Here is a 17,465-nt window from a genome sequence, read left to right as displayed (position 1 = left end):
GCACGCAATGCATATCCTGACGTGAAGGAGACACACACGCAAGCACAAGGAACCAGGATATCCCCAGTTATAGCGCGAACACACTAGTGGAGGAGAGGACTGACTCCAGCAGGAGATGTGGCACACAGAGCAGGCGTAGATCCGAGCAACCACAAACAATACTAAACAATAGTGGCTCAGCGCAAGGTAGCGCTGAGCGCATAAACCAGAACTCAGAAAGATCAGGACAGGTAGACAGAATGAACGCTTGCTAAACTAGTCACTGACTCAGTAACAGCAAGCGCCCATAAACAGGGCAGACTGAAACGAGGTAACCAATCACGAACGCAGCGATGGCCTACCTCGCAGAAACAGGACTGAAGTAGCTAAGCACTGGTGATCACGATAAGCGCAACCTACCGAAACGTGCTGGAAACTGACTGACTGAACACAGGATAGAAACAGTTCGAGTACGTATATATCAGCGACACTGATGTATAAACGTAACACGGATACAAGGAAAATAACAAATACGCATATTGGCGATGAACCAATATATGACGCAAGTACTAGCAAAATAACAAACGTGTGCTGTAAGTCCTAACTATTGTGTACGAGTCCCTGGGGTCCTGCCAGTTTGAGCATACAAGGAAAACTAACTAAGATAAACATAGACTGACAGATGGAACACTTGCTAATCGGTTGCAATACCAAAGCAACAGCTAGCGTCCATACAAGACAAGACAGACAGGTGAGGTAACCAGTAGCAACCGCTGCTATGGCTTACACTCCAGGAACACAGGCCAGAAGGATCCACCGCCTCTAACGCTAGGGCGAATGCCATCCACAAGGAACTTGACTAGGACTCACTGACTCCTACGCAGGAATCAGTGCAGTCCACACAGGATAACACGAGAACCAGGAACAGGGGCCCAGAGTAACAGACTGAAGCTGAAACTATGATAGCCTGTGGAGCTCTGCAGGAAGCAGCTCTTTATACTGAGGTCATCCAATGGGAGCAGACATGCAGATTTCCACACAGGTGAATGATAATCAGTCACAAGCTGGCAACAGGAAAAAGCAGACAAAACTATGCAACCTGCATGAAAGGGATTGCAGCTCCACTGCAACAGACATTGGCCACAATTCACTAAGCTTATCTCCTGTCTTTAACCTGCTGGGTGGTCTGGACGAGCTCAGCTCGTCCAGTACCGCCGGAGCCTGCCGCTCAGGCCCTGCTGGGCCGATTTGGCTCAAATAAAAAGCAGCACACGCAGCCGGCACTTTGCCAGCCGCGTGTGCTGCCTGATCGCCGCCGCTCTGCGGCGATCCGCCGCGAGCAGCGGCGAAAGAGGGTCCCCCCAGCCGCCTGAGCCCAGCGTAGCCGGAACAAAAAGTTCCGGCCAGCGCTAAGGGCTGGATCGGAGGCGGCTGACGTCAGGACGTCGATGACGTCACTCCACTTGTCGCTATGGTGACGATGTAAGCAAAACAAGGAAGGCTGCTCATTGCGGCCTTCCTTGTTTATTCTGGGCGTCGGAGGCGATCGGAAGAACGCCTCCGGAGCGCCCTCTAGTGGGCTTTCATGCAGCCAACTTTCAGTTGGCTGCATGAAATAGTTTTTTTTTAATTAAAAAAAACCCCTCCCGCAGCCTCCCTGGCGATCTTAATAGAACGCCAGGCAGGTTAATAACGTTTCTAGAGTGATCACCATGGTATTAAGGCATGTCGGATTCAGGAAACATTTTACCTCAGGCAAGCCTAAAGTTAACTCTTCTGTCTTTAAGTTAACTCTACAATCCTTAAAATAACTCCAGAGTTAAAGACAGGCTGTTTATTAACTGCGTGTGAAAATAACTTCAGAGGAGGTAATGTACTACAGAGGAGGTAACTTAAGGAATGAAGAGGTAAGAGAACTCTTACTGTGTGGTGGTACGTTTTCTCTTGCCTTATCTCCAGCACGATCTTAGTGAATTAAGCCAATGTTTGATTTCACAAGAGCAGGGCGCCGTCGTCTCAAGGGCGCATGTGCCCTGTCGCCCCTCGCCGCCCCGCTGTCTCCCGGTGTCCTCTCAGTCCATATTTAGAGCAGGACTACATGAAAATGGCCGCCGATGTCCACAAATGCAGACAAACGGCGGCCATTTTCTTGTAGCCTGCTCTAACTACAGATGGAGCGGAGGCGGGGAGAGAAGAGTGACGTCGGCGCTGGAGCTGGATGTCAGGTGAGTCGGTTTCTGCCACATAAAGGGGGGGCATACTGGGGCAAGCTACCTACGCTGGGGCAAGCTACCTACACTGGGGGCATACTGGGGCAAGCTACCTACGCTGGGGGCAAGCTACCTACGCTGGGGGCATACTGGGGCAAGCTACCTACGCTGGGGGCAAGCTACCTACACTGGGGGCATACTGGGGCAAGCTACCTACGCTGGGGGCAAGCTACCTATGCTGGGGGCATACTGGGGGCAAGCTACCTACACTGGGGGTATACTGGGGCAAGCTACCTACACTGGAGGTATACTGGGGCAAGCTACCTACACTGGAGGCAAGCTACCTACACTGGGGGCATACTGGGGCAAGCTACCTATGCTGGGGGCATACTGGGGCAAGCTACCTACGCTGGGGGCAAGCTACCTACACTGGGGGCAAGCTACCTACGCTGGGGGCATACTGGGGCAAGCTACCTACGCTGGGAGCATACTGGGGCAAGCTACTTATGCTGGGGGCAAGCTACCTACACTGGGGGCATACTGGGGCAAGCTACCTACACTGGGGGCATACTGGGGCAAGCTACCTACGCTGGGGGCAAGCTACCTACACTGGGGGCATACTGGGGCAAGCTACCTACGCTGGGGGCAAGCTACCTACGCTGGGGGCATACTGGGGCAAGCTACCTACGCTGGGGGCATACTGGGGCAAGCTACCTTCGCTGGGGGCATACTGGGGCAAGCTACCTACGCTGGAGGCATACTGGGGCAAGCTACCTTCACTGGGGGCATACTGGGGCAAGCTACCTATGCTGGGGGCAAGCTACCTACGCTGGGGGCAAGCTACCTACGCTGGGGGCAAGCTAGCTACGCTGGGGGCAAATTACCTACACTGCTGGGGGCAAACTACCTACACTGCTGGGGGCAAACTACCTACACTGGGGGCATACTGGGGCAAACTACCTACACTGGGGGCAACCATGCTACTACACTGGGGGAAACTGTACTAGCTACACTGAGGGCAGCTATGCTACCTATATGGGGCAACTATACTACCTACACTGGGGGCAACTATGCTACTTATATGGGGACAACTATGTTACTTATGGGGGGGGGGGGCAACAAAATCCGGTTTCGCTCAGGGCGCTGTGAAGCCTAAGGCCGGCCCTGCACAAGAGCATCCCAAACTGCCATGAACTGCAGAGCGACTTCAGATGGAATAAACACATAGGGCTCTATTCATAACATTTGTGGTAAAAAAAAAATCTTGGAGGGAAAACATATCGGTATTTTAGACTTTTGTGTGCTAATTCATAAAAATGTTTACACTTGCAATAATAGGTCGGGAATTCCGCACTAAACTGGCGGTACTGGCTGAGTTGATACATTTTCTCCTGCAGAGACAGTTATTATAAAGGAGGCACCCCCAGCATCCCTTTACATGTGCATTTTTCTGCCTATCCTCCTGAATCTGCGCTGAATCTGTCTATTAATCTTCCTAAACAACTATTTGCTGCAGCTTAGAAGAAGTTCCAGAAATGTTACACATGCAGGCTTTCTGATGTGAAATTTATCTGAAAACAGGTACCCAAGGGGTTAAAAAAAACACAGCCTTGGTATTCTGGGATGCCTTGTCTGCTCTGCTTCACTGCAGCTGCCTGGGAGGTCTGTCTCTCCATTAGCTTGCCTGTTATGCTGGCTTATCGCCTTATCTAAACAGCTGGGTTTCTCCACTCACATTCTGCCTGCTCTAATCTTTATGAATTAACCTTCAGTGACATGTGTTGTGATAATCTCCACACAAGGCAGTAATTTTCCTGCACTGCCTAGGAATGTCAGATTTTCATGCGGAAACCGCTTTTGTGAATGAACACTTTGCTAAATGGTCGGTAAAATCAGCTGTTTCCAGCGGTAAGCATGCTGGAATGCTTTATGAATAGAGGCCTTAGTGTGAGTGCAAGCAAAACTATGCGAGCAAATGCATGTAAAGAAATCAAAAACTGCTTGGCTACAGTACAACTGCAGCCAGCAGTACATGCTGCGGAAGTGATCATAACACCAGCACAGCTAGAACAGTGCTTAGGATAGCTAGTATAGTGCCCAGTATAGCTAGTATACTGCTCAGTATAGGTAGTATAGTGCCCAGTATAGCTAGTATAGTGCCCAGTATAGCGCTTAGTATAGCTAGTATAGTGCTTAATATAGCTAGTATAGTGCTTAGTATACCTAGTACAGTGCTCAGTATAGCTAGTATAGTGCTCAGTATAGGTAGTATAGTTCCCAGTATAGCTAGTATAGTGCCCAATATAGCTAGTATAGTGCTCAGTACAGGTAGTATAGTGCCTAGTATAGTGCCCAGTATAGCTAGTATAGGTAGTATAGTGCCCAGTATAGCTAGTACAGTGCCCAGTATAGCTAGTATAGTGCTCGGTATAGGTAGTATAGTGCCCAGTACAGCTAGTATAGTGCCCAGTATAGTGCCCAGTATAGCTAGTATAGTGCCCAGTATAGGTAGTATAGTGCTCAGTATAGCTAGTATAGTGCCCAGTATAGCTGGGATAGTGCCCAGTATAGCTAGTATAGTGCTCAGTATAGGTAGTATAGTGCCCAGTATAGCTAGTACAGTGCCCAGTATAGCTAGTATTGTGCTTAGTATAGCTAGTATAGTGTCCAGTATAGCTAGTATAGTGCCCAGTATAGCTAGTATAGTGCCCAGTATAGCTAGTATAGTGCCCAGTATAGCTAGTATAGTGCTCAATATAGGTAGTATAGTGCCCAGTATAGCTAGTATAGTGCCCAGTATAGTGCCTAGTATAGCTAGTATAGTGCCCAGTATAGCTAGTACAGTGCTAAGTCTAGGTAGTATAGTGCCCAGTATAGCTAGTATAGTGCTTAGTATAGCTAGTATAGTGCTTAGTATAGCTAGTATAGTGTCCAGTATAGCTAGTATAGTGCTTAGTATACCTAATATAGTTCCCAGTATAGCTAGTATAGTGCTCAGTATAGCTAGTATAGTGCTTAGTATAGCTAGTATAGTGCCCAGTATAGCTAGTCTAGTGCCCAGTATAGCTAGTCTAGTGCCCAGTATAGCTAGTCTAGTGCCCAGTATAGCTAGCATAGTGCCCAGTATAGCTAGTATAGTGCTTAGTATAGCTAGTATAGTGCCCAGTATAGCTAGTATAGTGCCCAGTATAGCTAGTATAGTGCCCAGTATAGCTAGTCTAGTGCTCAGTATAGGTAGCATAGTGCCCAGTATAGCTAGTATAGTGCTTAGTATAGCTAGTATAGTGCTCAGTATAGGTAGTATAGTGCCCAGTATAGCTAGGATAGTGCCCAGAATGGCTAGTATAGTGCTCAATATAGGTAGTATAGTGCTCAGTATAGGTAGTATAGTGCTCAGTATAGGTAGTATAGTGCCCAGTATAGCTAGTATAGTGCCCAGTATAGCTAGTATAGTGCCCAGTATAGCTAGTATAGTGCTTAATATAGCTAGTATAGTGCTTAATATAGCTAGTATAGTGCTTAGTATAGCTAGTATAGTGCTTAGTATAGCTAGTATAGTGCCCAGTATAGCTAGTATAGTGCTTAGTATAGCTAGTATAGTGCCCAGTATAGCTAGTATAGTGCTCAGTATAGGTAGCATAGTGCCCAGTATAGCTAGTATAGTGCTTAGTATAGCTAGTATAGTGCTTAGTATAGCTAGTATAGTGCTTAGTATACCTAGTATAGTACCCAGTATAGCTAGTACAGTGCCCAGTATTGCTAGTATAGTGCTCAGTATAGGTAGCATAGTGCCCAGTATAGCTAGTATAGTGCTTAGTATAGTGCTTAGTATAGCTAGTATAGTGCTTAGTATACCTAGTATAGTACCCAGTATAGCTAGTATAGTACCCAGTATAGCTAGTATAGTGCCCAGTATAGCTAGTATAGTGCCCAGTATAGCTAGTATAGTACCCAGTATAGCTAGTATAGTGCTCAGTATAGGTAGTACAGTGCCCAGTATAGCTAGTATAGTGCCCATTGTAATGCTTAGTATAGCTAGTATAGTGCCCAGTATAGCTAGTATAGTGCTCAGTATAGCTAGTATAGTGCTTAGTATAGCTAGTATAGTGCTTAGTATACCTAGTATAGTACCCAGTATAGCTAGTACAGTGCCCAGTATTGCTAGTATAGTGCTCAGTATAGGTAGCATAGTGCCCAGTATAGCTAGTATAGTGCTTAGTATAGTGCTTAGTATAGCTAGTATAGTGCTTAGTATACCTAGTATAGTACCCAGTATAGCTAGTATAGTACCCAGTATAGCTAGTATAGTGCCCAGTATAGCTAGTATAGTACCCAGTATAGCTAGTATAGTGCTCAGTATAGGTAGTACAGTGCCCAGTATAGCTAGTATAGTGCCCATTGTAATGCTTAGTATAGCTAGTATAGTGCCCAGTATAGCTAGTATAGTGCTCAGTATAGCTAGCTAGTATAGTGCCCAATATTGCTAGCATAGTGCCCAGTATAGCTAGCATAGTGCCCAGTATAGCTAGCATAGTGCCAAGTATAGCTAGCATAGTGCCCAGTATAGCTACTATAATGCCCAGTATACAGGGCCGGATTTGTACTTCTTACCGCCCAAGGCCGACTATTACCAGCCGCCCCAACCGAAACCGTATCCTACCACCTCTCTCCACACACACCCAAACTTTTTGGGCCGATGGTGTCTATTATTGCGGCTAGTGCCGAGGTCTCCATGGCAACGTGAAGTAAATCAATCACGTCACATGGGGGAACTGGTCAATCAAGCGATCTACAGGTGATGGGCGTGGTGGGAGCCGTCCACCACACACACATAGTCAAAAGTGGCTCACAATTTGACATTGGGTGGGGTCAGCAACACGTAAAAGTGAGTCCTGTACCCACTGCTGTCTCAAGGGTAACAGCGCTGGCCAATCAATAATTAAGAAATGGGTACTGTGAGACGCTGCCTTCTGTATTCTGTACTATTTGCTGGTGCTGCCCCTGGTCCTTTCATCCCCCACACCAAGTGTGTGAGACCCGGCCTTCTGTAACTGCCTGCAGCTGCTGCTATGTCATTGGACAAGGTCTGGCTTTTTGCTAGTCACACACTGTTCACAAACGTTTGGTTAACGGACTGCAGCTGCCTGTAGTACAGCACAGGCAGATGCCAGCTGGTACTAATAGTGCAGTTATCCTGACCATTTTCTTTTGTTTGGACACTTGCAAATAATGCCCACTGTCTGCAGGCCGCCCCTTGTTTATCTGGTGTCCTAGGCCATGGCCTATGAGGCCTTGCCAGAAATCCGGCCATGCCAGTATAGCTAGCATAGTGCTTAGTATAGCTAGTATAGTGCCCAGTATAGCTAGTATAGTGTTCAGTATAGGTAGTATAGTGCTCAGTATAGCCAGTATAGTGCCCCAGTATAGCTAGTATAGTGCTCAGTATAGCCAGTATAGTGCCCCAGTATAGCTAGTATAGTGCTCAGTATAGCTAGTATAGTGCTCAGTACAGCTAGTATAGTGCCCAGTACAGCTAGTATAGTGCCCAGTATAGCTAGTATAGTGCTCAGTATAGCTAGTATTGCGTCCCAGTATGAGTAGGTAGTGCCCCAGTATAGCCGTCCGTCCTAAACTTTTTCCCCGGGACTTTTGGCGTGTATCCCACTCCTCCATGCAAAAACTCAAGCGTTAGACCCCTTGAAACATCTTTTCCATCACTTTTGTGGCCAGCATAAATGTTTCCAGTTTTCAAAGTTCGCCTCCTCATGGAAGTCTATTGTGGTTCACGGAAGTTTATGTTCGCGGTTCGTGACCCAAATATCAGAGGTTCGGGCCATCTCTAATTATTATTATGTATACCTGTAGCAGTGACATCTTCTGCAGCACTATACAGAGTACATAGTCATGTCACTGACTGCCCTCATAGGAGCTTACAGTCTAATCAATGTCATATGTATGGTAACTAGGACATTACTTCATATTGAAGGAGGTGGATGCTATGCGAAGTTTTGCTGGGCAAAATTACATTGTTGCTATGTACATTTTACCCTGTCCATGATACATCATGACCACGCCCACCTTCCGATGCATGGTCACACTTTTTTTTTCAACCACAATTATGAGATGTGTGGGCCCCAGGTTGAAATGTCTCTGGTGGGCCCCCAGGGTCCCAGTCTGACCCCACTTAGGGACAATGATTTTAAAGGAAAGGGCAGGTGCTGAGTTGAGTGGTCAATTTACATACAATCAATCATTAACCCTCTGCAATTATATGGTTGCAAAAGGGGGACATTAGCTTCCAAAATGGATTGTATGCACAAGCATTGTGTACTAGACCCTTTCACCAGGCTTGCTCATCCCGGAATAATCATGATTAACCACAGTGGTTACTTGTGATTCAAATTAGCTCTAATTGCTCCAGCTGAGCGGCTAGATGCAGCGGGGTTAATTACCCAGAACACCGCTCTCCGCCCAGTGTTTCAACGAGCTCACAAGCGTCCTAATGGACGCGTTGTAAGTAGTGTTGGGCGAACACCTAGATGTTCGGGTTCGCGAACGTTCGCCGAACATCGCCGCGATGTTCAGGTGTTCGCGCCGAACTCCGAACATAATGGAAGTCAATGGGGACCCGAACTTTCGTGCTTTGTAAAGCTTCCTTACATGCTACATACCCCAAATTTGCAGGGCATGTGCACCTTGGGAGTGGGTACAAGAGGAAAAAAAAATATTTGAAAAAGAGCTTATAGTTTTTGAGAAAATTGATTGTCAAGTTTCAAAGGAAAAACTGTCTTTTAAATGCTGAAAATGTCATGTTTCTTTGCACAGGTAACATGCTTTTTGTCGCCATGCAGTCATAAATGTAATACAGAGAAGAGGTTCCAGGAAAAGGGACCGGTAACGTTAACCCAGCAGCAGCACACGTGATGGAACAGGAGGAGGGCGGCGCAGGAGGAGAAGGCCACGCTTTGAGACATAACCCAGGCCTTGCATGAGGACAAGAAGCGTGCAGATATAGCAATGCTTTTTGCCGCCATGCAGTCATAAATGTAATAAAGATGAGAGGTTCAATAAACAGGGACTGGAAACGCTAACCCAGCAGCACACGTGATGGAACAGGAGGAGGCGCAGGAGGAGAAGGCCACGCTTTTTGAGACACAGCATCCCAGGCCTTGCATGAGGACAAATAGCGTGCGGATATAGCAATGCTTTTTGCCGCCATGTAGTCATAAATGTAATACAGATAAGAGGTTCAATAAACAGGGACCGGAAACGCTAACCCATCACAGATGGTCATTGTTCATGTTACTTGGTTGGGGTCCAGGAGTGTTGCGTAGTCGTTTCCAATCCAGGATTGATTCATTTTAATTTGAGTCAGATGGTCTGCATTTTCTGTGGAGAGGCGGATACGCCGATCTGTGACGATGCCTCCGGCAGCACTGAAACAGCGTTCCGACATAACGCTGGCTGCCGGTCAAGCCAGCACCTCTATTGCGTACATTGCCAGTTCGTGCCAGGTGTCTAGCTTTGATACCCAATAGTTGAAGGGTGCAGATGGATTGTTCAACACAGCTACGCCATCTGACATGTAGTCCTTGACCATCTTCTCCAGGCGATCGGTGTTGGAGGTGGATCTGCACGCTTGCTGTTCTGTGGGCTGCTGCTGCATGGGTGTCATAAAATTTTCCCACTCCAAGGACACTGCCGATACCATTCCCTTTTGGGCACTAGCTGCGGCTTGTGTTGTTTGCTGCCCTCCTGGTCGTCCTGGGTTTGCGGAAGTCAGTCTGTCGGCGTACAACTGGCTAGAGGAGGGGGAGGATGTCAATCTCCTCTCTAAAGTCTCCACAAGGGCCTGCTGGTATTCTTCCATTTTGACCTGTCTGACTCTTTCTTCAAGCAGTTTTGGAACATTGTGTTTGTACCGTGGATCCAGAAGGGTATAAACCCAGTAATTGGTGTTGTCCAGAATGCGCACAATGCGTGGGTCGCGTTCAATGCAGTCTAGCATGAATTGAGCCATGTGTGCCAGAGTCCTGCCAGAATCCTCATCATCCTCTTGTGAGCGTTGTGATAGTTGTTGTGATGCATCATAGTCGTCACCTTCTTCCTGGTCTGCTTCTGCTGACCATTCGCGCTGAATTGTGGAAGTCCAACGTGCCCCGCTCTGGCCCTCGTCGGTGGTGGCAGGAAATTCCTGCTCCAACTCCAGCTGTTCCTCCTCCTCTTCTTCGTCATAGCTGCTGGGGCCAGCGTTTCCTGATGCGGATGGCCTGATGTTGGTACCATCACGCTGATCGTTTTCTCCTTCAGAATCCCCCAGTTGCATCATGACAGCTGTTTCCTTGATTTTCAACATTGACCTCTTCAGTAAACACAGCAGTGGTATGGTAATGCTGACTGAAGAGTTGTCACTGCTCACAAGCAACGTGGATTGCTCAAAATTTTGGAGGACTTGGCAGAGGTCCAACATGTTGGCCCAATCGGATCCACAGAAGCTTGGCAGCTGTCCGGATGCGCCTCGGTACTGCGCCGTCATGTACTGGACCACTGCACTCTTCTGCTCGCAAAAGCGGGCTAGCATGTGCAGCGTAGAATTCCAGCGCGTAGGGACATCACACAGCAAGCGATGGTGGGGGAGATTGAAGCGCTCCTGCATCTTGGCGAGTGCCCCCGAAGCAGTACTGGAATTTCTGCAATGTTTGGCCACTCGTCGCACCTTCAACAGAAGATCGGCCACGCCTGGGTATGTCCTCAGGAACCGCTGAACTACTAGGTTCATCACGTGCGCCAGGCAAGGGATGTGTGTCAGCTTAGCCAACCTTAAAGCGTGAATGAGATTACTCCCATTATCACACAACCATGCCCGGTTTCAGGTCCAGAGGTGCCAGCCACAAATCAGTCTGTTCCTTTATTCCCCTGCAAATTTCCTCCCCTGTGTGCTGCTTATCCCCAAGGCAGATCAGCTTCAGCAACGCTTGCTGACGCATGCCAACAGCTGTGCTGCACTGCTTCCACGATCCTACTGCTGCTGGGTTAGCGTTTCCGGATGAGGTACAGCTTTGAGATGCGTTGGAGGAGAAGGAGTCAGAGAGGTAGGTGCTGCTGTTATCCAGTGGGAGGGACGGCGGTGCAGCTGTTTGCGGCGTGGGCAACACCCGCGCCGTAGCAGGTGAGGAATCGCTGCCAGGCTCCACAAGGTTCACCCAGTGCGTGGTAAGGGAGATGTATCGACCCTGGCCGAACGCACTCGTCCAGGTGTCAGTGGTGAGGTGAACCTTGCAGGCAACGGCATTCTTCAAGCTCCGGGTTATTTTGCTGACCACGTGCTCATGCAACTTAGGCACTGCAGAGCGCGCAAAGTGGTAGCGGCTGGGAACCACGTAACGTGGGATGGCCACTGACATCATGCCCTTGAAGCTGTTTGTCTCCACCACTCGATATGGCAGCATTTCGCAGGCCAGAAGCTTGGCTATGCTGGCTGTTACTGCCACGGCCCGGGGGTCATTTGCTGGCAATTTCCTCTTGCGATCAAACATCTCCGAGACAGACAACTGAATCGTAGGGCTGCACACTGAAGGGCTGTTGGTTGTTGTGTTTGATGAACACTGGGAGACCTCAAGAGCACTACTCCGGAAAGTGACAGTGTCAGCATCTGATGTTTGTGAATGTTGTGAACCACGCAATGGCTGGGCTACTGCTGCTGCTGAGGCAGGTCTGGTAGTGAGTCTGGTGACCCCAAGGGAGGCAGTGTTGCTGGTACCCTGTCCTGCCGCGTTTGCCCACAGAGTGGGATGTTTGGATAGCATGTGGTGGCTCATGCTGGTGGTGGAGAGGTTGTTAATACTTTTCCCCCTGCTCAGGCGGGTCTTGCACACCTTGCAAATCGCCATAGTACCATCCTCAGTGCAGTCTTCAAAGAAAGCCCAGACTTTGGAGCACCTGCCTTGCTGGCGATTTCTGTTTGCGCCTCTTTTGCCTCTCACTTGAACTTCCACGCTTGTGGTGCCTGAAATTGCGCGCCGCCTACCTTGTGGCACAAGGCAAACTCATGCAGCAGTGGGTTCTTCAACAGACTCATCTGTGCTGCTGCTACGACGGCGATGTTCTCGTTCACAAACAAAATCTGGGTCTATGTCCACATTGTCCATACCCTCCTCTTCCATCTCCTCAAACTCGTCATATGTCATTGTGGGGGGCCTTCGCCGTGGAGTAGAGCTCCCCAGAACAACCTCTGCGCAGCTCACTCCAACGTCATCTTCCAGATCTTGTCGGCCGACCTCCTGCAATTGCAACCCCTCCTGCCCAACTTGCTCTGGGATTTGGGTTTCTGAGTCCTCCTCGGACTCGCCTTGTATTTCAGTGCGCGGTGCATTTCCCACAGTTAATGGTTGTGAATCCGGGCACAACATTTCTGGCTGTTCCTCCATTGACCTTTGAAAGGTGGAAGTTTGTTGGGCTGGGAATAGCTCCTGCGAATACCCCATTGTGTCCTGAGGTAATTCATCGGACTGGTTATCTGGCAGTTGTGTGCATGGTGTCGCTGCCGGTTGTGTCAGCTTTGTGCCCACTGGCTCCTTGTAACTGGCTGAGGACTCGGACCTCGTGCGTGATGTGCTGGTGCTGCTTAACCCACTGCTGGACGCTTGAGAGGTCATCCAAGTAATTATCTGGTCCTGTTCTTTTGGATTTGTGAGGGTTGTTGTCCTGGACAACATGGGCAGTATTGAGTGGGTTTTCTTGGGTGCTTGCCTGTGGCCTGTACGTGAACCGTCAGGGGAAACACCTCTTCCCTTGCCCCTCCCTCTTTCACCGGATTTCTTCCTCATTTCACTTATCCTTAAAGTACACGCTGACTGGCAGCAGTACAGTGGCAGTACAGAAATGCTATACAGTGGTGGGTGAGCGGAGTACCACTATTCCCAGCAGCGACACAGAGCACAATGCTATACAGTGGCGGGTGAGCAGTGTACTACTGTTCCCAGCAGACACAGAGTGGCAGTAAACACAATGCTATATAGTGTGGCTGAGCGAGCGGTGTACTACTATTCCCAGCAGACACAAAGTTGCAGTAAACACAATGCTATATATTGTGGCTGAGCGAGGTACACAGAGTGGCAGTAAACAGAATGCTATATAGTGTGGCTGAGCGAGGTACACAGAGTGGCAGTAAACACAATGCTATATAGTGTGGCTGAGCGAGCGGTGTACTACTATTCCCAGCAGACACAGAGTGCAGTAAACAGAATGCTATATAGTGTGGCTGAGCGAGGTACACAGAGTGGCAGTAAACACAATGCTATATAGTGTGGCTGAGTGAGTGGTGTACTACTATTCCCAGCAGACACAGAGTGCAGTAAACAGAATGCTAAATAGTGTGGCTGAGCGAGGTACACAGAGTGGCAGTAAACAGAATGCTATATAGTGTGGCTGAGCGAGCGGTGTACTACTATTCCCAGCAGCGACACAATGACTGGGGGGACCCTGGCTAGCGTGGCTGGAGCGCGAACTACCCTGCCTGCCTACCCAAAGCTAAACCCACAGACAAATGGCGGAGATATGACGTGGTTCGGGTATTTATTTACCCGAACCACGTGACAGTTCGGCCAATCAGAGCGCGTTCGGGTCCGAACCACGTGACCCGTTCGGCCAATCACAGCGCTAGCCGAACTTTCGGGGAACGTTCGGCCATGCGCTCTTAGTTCGGCCATGTGGCCGAACGGTTTGGCCGAACACCATCAGGTGTTCGGCCGAACTCGAACATCACCCGAACAGGGTGATGTTCTGCAGAACCCGAACAGTGGCGAACACTGTTCGCCCAACACTAGTTGTAAGCCTCGCTATGGAGCACTTCCGGCTTGAAGGAGGAAGTGCTCCATAGCGAGGCTTGCAACGCGTCCATTAGGACACTTGTGAAGTTGTGAGCTCGTAACGCTGGGCGGAGAGTAGTGTTCTGGGTAATTAACCCCGCCGCATCTAGCCGCTCAGCTGGAGCAATTAGAGCTAATTTGAATCACGAGTAACCACCGTGGTTAATCGTGATTATTCCGTGATGAGAATCCCTACCTTTCACTAGCAATGAGGTTTCTCCATTATGGTTTCTACCTGCACCAATACCAGAGAGGTGTAATGAGAGTAAAGGTGCGCACACATGTCCAACTTTACGCCTGATTGTCGTTTGGATCAGTCGTTTGAATGACTTGTCAGGCAAACAACAAGTCGTTTAAACGTCACGTACACACATCCAACAAAGCGGTCAACAAACTAATTTACATGTCGTCTGACAGACTGGACGTCATCCAACTCGCTTTGTCCAACTCTCGTCCGACTCTCTGACTTATTAGTTGGTCAAGTGACTGCTGGTTGTTTGGACACACGTACAGACATGGCGACATTTGGTCCAACTGATCCGCCAAGCAGATTGGGCAAACCGGCTGTTATCAGTCACTTAGCTGTGCGTACACACGTCCAACTTGTCGTTCCATTGACAAGTCAGGGGACAAATTGGTTGGAAAATCAGGACGTTTGTACATACTTTAAGGCAACAGTTTATTAATGATTACCACTATGCAGTGCAAAGGTGTCATAGCACCAATGACAAGCTAATAAGATGGACGAAGGAGGGCCCCTGGTAGGTCCCTCTGGTCTAGGGGCCCTCGGTACGGACGCAATCTCTGCATCCCCTATTGCTATGCTTCTGATAGAGAGGAACTCATCCAAGTTGTGTGTTGAGTTATGGGCCAATAAATTTACGCTGCTATACAAGCTGTGGATTGACTACATTGTATGCAAGCATCATATCTTCAGGCAGGGGTCACACTTGTCTTTCAGTTTTCTACACTTTTCAGAAAGCTGAAAGACAAGTGTGAACCCTGCCTCAGTGTTGTCCCATGAACAGATTTACAGTAATACAATATTTACAAAAATGAGAGAGGTGTACTCACTTTTGTGAGACACTGTATGCAGGGCCAGTTCTCTCATGAAGCAAGGTGAAACATTTGCCTCAGGCACAGAGATTACAGGGGCAGCATAAACTAAGTTTACACTAACAGCATGCAGTCAGAGTAGGAGGAGAGGAGAGCGAGCAAGGTGAAGAGGTCATCATTGGGGAAAAGCAGCTTGCTGTGCTGTGTGAGGAGTCTGACAGTGAGTGAGGAGGGGGGAGGCAGGAGAGCAGCAGTGTTTCATGTGACTCGCACAGCAGAAAGGAGGAGGTGGCACTGCTGTCCTGACTGAGGAGGAATGGAGTGGCTGTGCATGAGCAGTTTGGCACAGACTCACAGGCAGCCAGTGTAGTATTGTGTTGAAACATTAAATGAAGCAGAGTAAATTGTCGAGTGCTGCGCGATCACGCCTAACCGGGGCATCCGCACAAGTTTGCCTCAGGCAGCAAATAGTCTGGAACCAGCCCTGGCTCTATGTGTCTGTAATTAAAGGGATGAGTTGGCAACACTGGTCTACAGAACTTCTTTAACCAAGCCATTTGGTGGTGTTCCATACAAGGCTAGTACCTCAATGCCTGAACGTCGGCCTGCTTTTGGGCAGTGGGTGATACACATGAGAGCATTTCCTGACAGCAGTGTTCTATTATGAAAGGTCCTAAAGGACAATGCTATCTCTCCTTGGTGCTTCTGTCGCTACATTACTACATCACTACATTACTAACCCTTCTAATTGTGCTTTGTACACTGACTGCTATACAACTGTGTATTATCTCATCGGTTATTGTTTCTCTGTGTACCTAGTTGTATGAAATTCTGTTGATTTGTGCAGTGTAATGAAAGCAGTTGTCAGTGTAAATCATCATCATAATCTCTGCAGCATGCTTCTTTTCCATAGTCCCCACTGCATCATAAAACGAACTCCTGGTTGTACCATACACATTTGTTCTCCTTGATTTCCCCACACTGAAAGAAGTTAAATAAATGGATACTAACCGGCTTCAGAGACGGCAATAAAGAGAACAGATACGGTGATCAGACTGATCTTCACCATTGTAGAGCTCTGTTTCTCGGAAAGGAGTCCAATTTACAATATAACACACCCTGTAAAAGCAGTCACTTTCGACTTCCTGCTTAAATAGTTCTAAAGGTTGCTATGGAATCAGCCTGTCTCAACCAAATAATAATGCATAAAGTTCACAGGACAGGTGTACAAAATGTTAACAATTCAGCGCTCTGAAAACACAAACTGCCTGTTTACCAGGAATGCTGGTCACGTTAACTCCTTATGGCAATAATACCCAGACCGTTTGTCTGTGTTTTGTGAAAAACTATAAAGGTAATCCACTGTATATTTCTGAGACACTAATTGGTTCACACACATCTACCTAAAGGAGCAAATCAGGTTCCCATAAAAGGACCCCTCCAGCCAGCATTCAGTGCTACTCATTCTGACAGCTAGTTGGTTAATCACTTAAAGTGGAATAAAACTCTGACATACCATTCAATAAAAATGTGGTTTCCTACTTTTTATTACTCATACAGTTACCATATTTGCTTTTGTGCACAAGTAATATTGCCTGTTTACAAGTTACAAGTTCCCAAAGTACAGTTTATCTGCTCTGAAAGCTGCTATTGCATTTTATTGCATAGCTTACATATTTATATATTAACCAGTTCACCCCCAAGGGTTTTTACTCTAACGGACCAGAGCAATTTTCACTTGTCAGTGCTCCTCCTTTTTATTCCCTAATAACTTTATTACTACTTATCACAAGAAAATGATCTATACCTCGTTTTTTTCACCACCAAATAGGCCTTCTGTGAGAAGTACATTTTGCTGACAATTTTTTTTATTATAAATGCGTTTTAATGGGAAAAAAAAAAAAAAAAAAATTAACAACATTTCTCAGTTTTCAGCCATTATACTTTTAAAATTAAACATTCTCCTATTGAAAAAACAACATATTTTATTTGCGCAGTTGCCCCGATTATTAAACAGTTTAAATTATGTCAATATCACAATGTATGGCGACAATATATTATTTTGAAATCTAGGTGTTATTTTTCTGTTCTGTTTTTTTTTCTTCTGGCCAGAATTACAAGCCCCTATATAATAAATTAAAATTAATTTCCCCCCATAAAATATAGATTAAAAAAAGGCAACTATTTATTTGATGCGGATTTTTTTTTTTTAACAAGTTTTTTTTTTGGGGGGGGGGGGGGGGGGGAAGGTAGGGTTGGAAGTGTAATTTCATCAATTTTATTAATAGTGTGTATGTACTTGTATATGTATGTACTTTGTATCTGTAATATACTTTTTGGCCACAAGATGGCG

The 17,465-nt window shown here is 47.4% G+C and overlaps 1 protein-coding gene across 1 annotated transcript in view; it reads right to left on the bottom strand.

Moving 5' to 3' along the window:
- Positions 1-16,195, bottom strand: part of LOC137537959 (CD276 antigen homolog) — a 263,958-nt gene extending 247,763 nt beyond the window's left edge. Inside the window, exon 1 of the mRNA XM_068259884.1 lies at positions 16,124-16,195. Coding sequence (XP_068115985.1) covers positions 16,124-16,181 — 58 coding nt within the window. The 5' untranslated portion in view covers positions 16,182-16,195. The remainder of the gene's footprint in view (positions 1-16,123) is intronic.
- Positions 16,196-17,465: the final 1,270 nt, after the last annotated feature.

This window comes from Hyperolius riggenbachi, chromosome 11 (assembly GCF_040937935.1).
Source record: "Hyperolius riggenbachi isolate aHypRig1 chromosome 11, aHypRig1.pri, whole genome shotgun sequence".
Taxonomy (NCBI): Eukaryota; Metazoa; Chordata; class Amphibia; order Anura; family Hyperoliidae; genus Hyperolius; species Hyperolius riggenbachi.
This window is presented reverse-complemented; position numbering and strand designations above follow the sequence as displayed.